At 39.6% G+C, this 6106-nt stretch overlaps 1 protein-coding gene across 1 annotated transcript; it reads left to right on the plus strand.

Moving 5' to 3' along the window:
• Window positions 1-1498: 1498 nt before the first annotated feature.
• Window positions 1499-5634, plus strand: LOC112292359 (formate--tetrahydrofolate ligase). Its single transcript, XM_024540731.2, has 6 exons — window positions 1499-1792; window positions 2647-2796; window positions 3078-3195; window positions 3544-4601; window positions 4729-4875; window positions 5176-5634. Exons 1-6 carry the CDS (start codon window positions 1640-1642, stop codon window positions 5449-5451), a joined length of 1902 nt encoding a protein of 633 aa, XP_024396499.1. The 5' UTR covers window positions 1499-1639; the 3' UTR covers window positions 5452-5634.
• Window positions 5635-6106: the final 472 nt, after the last annotated feature.

Consider the following 6106-nt stretch of genomic DNA (forward strand, 5'->3'; position numbering starts at 1 on the left):
TTTATTCCTTAAAGTTACAACTTATATATGTATATGGTTCTTTTCATGTTTCGTTTAAAACATGCCTAATTCCAAGCTCTTTTAATATTTTTCTGGACACATAAATCTTCCTTTCATTAGTATTAAAGAGTTATTTTATTCATTAGTACGAACGTTTTAAAAATGCATTTATATTTGGTTGATATATTTATCTTAAGTTTTAAAGATAAATTCAACATTAATCTTTACTACCAATCTTCAGATAATTTTTTGTTTTTCATTAAATCAAAATATATTTTTATCAAATAAGAAAATATATATATATATATATATATATATATATATATATATATATATATATATAATTTTATAACTTTAATTAAATATACAGTTTATATTTTACATCTAAATGATTAAATTTATTTATTTATTTTAAATTACCAAGGGTAGACATGTGTGATATTTTAGAATAGTTTTATCTTTTAACAGAATTGTGCATTTTAAGTTGGTATATATATATATATATATATATATATATATAAAGACTTAAATAAAAAAATTCACTCATAAAATATACAAATCACACTATCCATAAATGTATAAGGTTTTAGGATTTAGGGTTTATGCAAATCTATAGATAGATGGATTATTGCATGAATATATCTGACCTTAAACCTAGTATTTTTATTGATTATAAACTAATTTAAGTTATTCCCTTCATAATAAACTTGGTGCTTTGCTTGAGAGAAACTTATTTCAGCTTCCAATATAAGCCTTTTGTCAAGCATTCAATATTGTAAAATCTCTTAAAATATAATATCATATTATCATGACTTTACAAGATTTAATCATAAATCAATAAAAAATATTGAACTACAAAAATTTATATTTAAAAGTTGAAAGAAATAGGAAAAATCATTTTATTACTCTGTATACAATTAATTTGATCAATTACACGTGAGATAAATTATAAAAGTATTATCTTCAACAAAGAAAAAGTAACCAAATCATTTTTTTTTTTTTTTTTTTTTTTTTATGTATTAAAAAAAAATGGAGGGGTGAAAAACATTGGTCTGGAAGTAAACATGCATAGAAAATACCAACAATACGAACCATATTTGCAGCATAAGCTTCGAGACAAAAAACCCATTATTCACACACGGTACAATGGACCCTGAACAGTCAGAAAATTAACCACAGTAAGAAAACCTAGTGGTAAATACGAGTTTACCGCGCTCCCACGAGCATGTCGACCACGGGGGTTAGGTGGGGACCGGAGACCGTGGATGGCACAAGTGTGACAGAGGAGAGGGCACAGGCGGGGATCCGTCGTCGGACAGAGGCAGAGAGACAGTGTGAGATACAGGGACAGAGCAGGAGGAGGAGATTGGCGATGAAAAGACGATCGGATCAGAGCTACAGGGTTGTGGGTCTTCGAGTTCCAGTGCTGCCCGGCTTTCCAGGGTGAACCCACACTGCATCTTCCCAAATTCAGGACCCATCTTTATCACGGACGCATTGTGGGACGCAATTGAGACCGGGACTGCGGTGAAGAGAGGTCGCGTTTTGTGTCTCTCTGGGTTGTGTTTTCGCGGAGCTAGGGACAGCAGGAAGGCGGGAGCCGAGGAGAGGAGGAGGAGAGGAGGAGGAGAGGAGCGCGATGGGCAACATCAGGAAGCTGGAGGTTGTGAGCCCCGTCCCGGCTGACATCGACGTCGCCAATTCGGTCAAGCCGCTACACATTACGGCCATTGCCGAGGAGCTTGGCCTCAAGCCGGAGGAATACGATTGCTATGGCAAGAGCAAAGCGAAGGTGCTGTCGGTTTCCCCTTCCTGTGTGTGCGATGACTCGGGGGGTGAATTTGTGTTTCCTGTCAGTGTTTGTTCTTTGACTTCGTGGAGCTACTCGTGCCGTGTGTAAAGTTGGGATTCAAGGGTGTTGCTTGATTACTTGGATGCTGCCATGCTGGGCTTGTGTATACCGGTGATGAGTCTGGTGGGTTGACCTATGAAGCGGATCGTTTTAGGCAGGAGCAATGCAGGTGCTTATGAATTCTGCAAGGTTCTAACTCATATTGTTTGCAGCTCGACAATTCAATCCTCTTCAGCGACAATAGCAAGAGTTTTAAAATTTTATTTATCTGTTTTTATATTCATTTCTTCGAAATGCTTTAAATTCTACTTGAATAGTTTCTGGGATATATTTTAGACAAGATGGGTTGGATAAATAATGCTGTGTCGTAGTTCTCCTGTTTCGGTAGCGCGTAACACATACGAATCCTATTCCAGACTAAGGTAATTTCAGTCGAGCTGCACTGTTTTGCGAAGCCAGATTCTTTGAGTTCCTGAATCTTTGAGTTTTTGTCTGTATTTCACGTTCGTTTCCTCACAATTACTTATCATGAAAACCTCTGTTGTGCCGTGCAATTTCTACTCTCTTGGTCTATTTTTTTAGCAAGGATCTTTATGTACAATACTGACTGGTGTAGGTCTTGATTTGTTCCTCAACACTGTTTGAGTGGAACTAGACAAGTGTGTACTGTTCATGATTGTGAAATAACTTTCAATGAGATAATTTTAGGGGCGGGTACTAGACAATCACCAACTCTGGATCTAAAAATGCGAGCTGCTTTTTTTAACGCAATAAAGTGCTGTGTGGTAATGTAGGTCCTCCTCTCCACCCTAGACAGACTAGGAAGTGCACCAAATGGTTACTATGTAGTTGTTGGAGGAATTACACCTACACCTTTGGGAGAAGGAAAGTCTACCACAACCGTCGGACTATGTCAAGCACTAGGGGCCTACCTTGAGAGGAAGGTACTACTTTGGAAACTCCTTTATAACTTGATGCCTAACTTGACCCAGATTTTTGTGAATAGATGATCATAAGCTTCCTTCGCTTGTAAATGTAATAATGCGCGAATGAGCTCTTGTTCTGGCCACTTAGGATTTGCATGTCAATGTGGTTCGGTGATGGCATTGGTCATCGTTGCTCGTGCTAGCATAGATGTTATCTCTTAAAAGCTGCAATACAATTCATTGGGTCAGGCTAGGGCCTATTTACGAGTACAATGTCAAACGATCCGGGTTGTTGGTAGGTTGTGACATGCATAAGGCAGCCAAGTCAAGGTCCTACGTTCGGTATCAAAGGAGGTGCAGCAGGCGGAGGCTACAGCCAGGTCATTCCAATGGACGAGTTTAATCTACACATGACAGGTGAATAGCCAAGGCTATTAGCATTTATTGAAAGGGCTGTTTATTTTCCTTACTTTCCTTTTTTGAGTTCGTGAATCATTTCATATATTCTGTTTTAGATTCGTTTCTGTCCCTGACTGATCAGTATTGTTGAGAATAGGAACTACCAAACAGTTTTCAGATAAGTGAGACATATCGCTACACAAACAAGTTGAGTGGGTGTCCACTGAAGTGCACAGACTTTGTGGTCGTTGAATGATTGATATTCCTCGCAGAATTTGACAAAAGAATTTCTCAGCTCTACTTTCCACTCCTACTTGCTCTAACATGCCGCTCCTACTTCCACTAACAGTTACTTGTATGCGACAGGTGATATACATGCCATCACGGCTGCCAACAACTTGTTAGCCGCAGCTATTGATGCTCGTATGTTTCATGAGGCTACCCAGTCAGATAAAGCTCTTCTGAACAGATTATGTCCCGCCGATAAGGACAAGAAGCGCTCATTCGCGAAGGTCATGTTCAAGCGGTTGAAGAAGCTAGGGATCGACAAAACTAACCCCGATGACCTAACACCCGAGGAAGTGAAGAAGTTTGTGCGACTGGATCTTGACCCAGAGCTCATTACATGGAAACGAGTCCTCGATGTCAATGACCGCTTTCTTCGGAAAATCACTGTAGGACAAGGTCCAGACGAGAAGGGAATGACTAGAGAAACTGGCTTTGATATTGCTGTTGCGAGTGAGATCATGGCTGTTCTGGCTCTCACCACTTCTATGGGTGACATGAGAGAACGGTTGGGTAACATGGTGGTAGGAACCAGTCGCGGAGGGGATCCCGTTACTGCTGATGACTTGGGCATTGGGGGTGCGCTCACTGTTCTGATGAAGGATGCAATTCATCCCACTTTGATGCAGACTCTGGAAGGAACCCCCGTATTAGTGCATGCTGGACCCTTCGCCAATATTGCTCACGGGAATTCATCGATCGTGGCGGATCAAATCGCTCTTAAGTTGGTTGGGCCTGAGGGTTTTGTGGTCACAGAGGCTGGTTTTGGATCAGACATAGGGGTGGAGAAATTCATGAACATCAAGTGCCGATACAGTGGGTTGACACCTAATTGTGCAGTTATCGTGGCCACGGTGAGGGCATTGAAAATGCACGGTGGGGGTCCTGCGGTTGTTGCAGGGAAGCCACTTGACCATACATACAAAACCGAGAATGTTGAGCTGGTGACGAAAGGTTGCTCCAATCTGGTGAAGCATATTGAAAACACCAAGACTTATGGTGTGAATGTGGTAGTTGCTGTTAACGCTTTTGCTACTGATACAGAGGCTGAGCTTGAGGCAGTGAGACAGGCTGCTCTCGCAGCTGGTGCATCTGATGCTGTGATCTGCACACATTTTGCACACGGAGGAGCTGGAGCGGTACATACTTTGCCTAGAGCCTCCTGTTTTGGCTATCATCTACAACTATTTTGACTGTCATCTCGTGATTAGAAAGCCATATGCCGAAAGTTATAATGGAATTAACAAATGAACTACTTGTTTTCAGGTGGAACTTGGTAAAGCAGTCCAGAAGGCTTGTGAGCAGCACAGTGGAGAATTCAAGTTTCTGTACCCCCTTGACATCAGCATTAAGGAGAAAATTGAAGCCATTGCAACATCCTACGGTGCAGTTGGAGTTGAATATTCTCCTGTGGTAAGTTTCTTCGAACTTCATCTCAGTTGCGTGTGAGTCTTTCCTTCTGACAGCCTGAAGATTTCCGCGAAGCCTTAACTTGCTTTCTAGAATCTTACAAACAATATAGGAAATTAAGAACTTTAAAATGGTTTCTATTGCTTTCGTACTTTCGATTCGGTAGGGTACAACATCCTTGATTCTTGTTTCTTTGGTTTGTACCATTTTAACACCTGAAGCGTTGAGACATGGGCTCTATTATATACCATAGGTGTCGTGGATATCTTTCTGAGTACTACACATGAATTCTTTACATGGCAGGCAGAGAAGCAAATCGAAACTTACACAAGACAAGGATTCACGGATTTGCCCATCTGTATGGCAAAGACACAATACTCCTTTTCAGACAATGCAGCTGCAAAGGGTGTACCGACGGGATTCACCCTGCCCATCCGAGATGTCAGAGCCAGTGTGGGAGCAGGCTTTATTTACCCAATTATCGGTACAATGAGCACAATGCCCGGGCTCCCGACCCGACCTTGCTTCTTTGAGATTGACATGGACCTTGAGACAGGTATGGTTATGGGGCTATCATAGATGTTCAGACACAGACCCTGGGTTTTGACGCTCAAAGCGATCATGTTGATTACTAACATGTAGTGGTAAAATTGTGTGCTGAGCATATGATTTAACTTTGGTGAATTGTGGGCTTGTTCAAGTCGTATGTCTTACTTGTTCGCACTTAATAATATTTTTTTATACTTAAGTTTTGGATGCTCAGTGACAAGGGTTTGCGTGTATGAATGTTTGCCTTGAACATGATTTTAAGGACCAACTCTTCTACTGATGGTGGCTTTTACTTATTTCTCCTTGTAACTATTGTGTTGGATCAAGGTCAAGCACCTTTGTTTTGAGAAAAAAAAATAACTCATTACATAACTCATAAGTTAGATGACTTTGTATGGGTCACCAACCAATCAAATCAATTTCATTAGATGCAATTATCTTCTACTTTAGTCATAAGCAACTATGTATCAATTTAGTTACTAACATATTAATTATTTTTCATTTTTATTTGAATATTCTTGATTTAAATGTTTTCTATCAAACAAAAGAAATTCATGTTTAATTTAAATCATATTTGTTAAATCTCTATGTTTGATTCTATATCTTTTAGAACAAAAAATAAATTAAGTATTTCTGGTGGATTTATTTTGTTTTATTTTTGTTATTTTTGTTATTTTTTTACAAA

Source organism: Physcomitrium patens, chromosome 15 (genome assembly GCF_059467195.1).
Source record: "Physcomitrium patens ecotype Gransden chromosome 15, ASM5946719v1, whole genome shotgun sequence".
Lineage (NCBI taxonomy): Eukaryota > Viridiplantae > Streptophyta > Bryopsida > Funariales > Funariaceae > Physcomitrium > Physcomitrium patens.

Bases quoted from the DNA above. Each gene is read 5' to 3' on its own strand.
- LOC112292359 (XM_024540731.2), top strand. From the start codon at position 1,640: ATGGGCAACATCAGGAAGCTGGAGGTTGTGAGCCCCGTCCCGGCTGAC. The intron at 1,793-2,646 runs GTGCTGTCGGTT...GTGGTAATGTAG, and splicing joins ATGGCAAGAGCAAAGCGAAG to GTCCTCCTCTCCACCCTAGA. The intron at 2,797-3,077 runs GTACTACTTTGG...GGTTGTTGGTAG, and splicing joins GGGCCTACCTTGAGAGGAAG to GTTGTGACATGCATAAGGCA.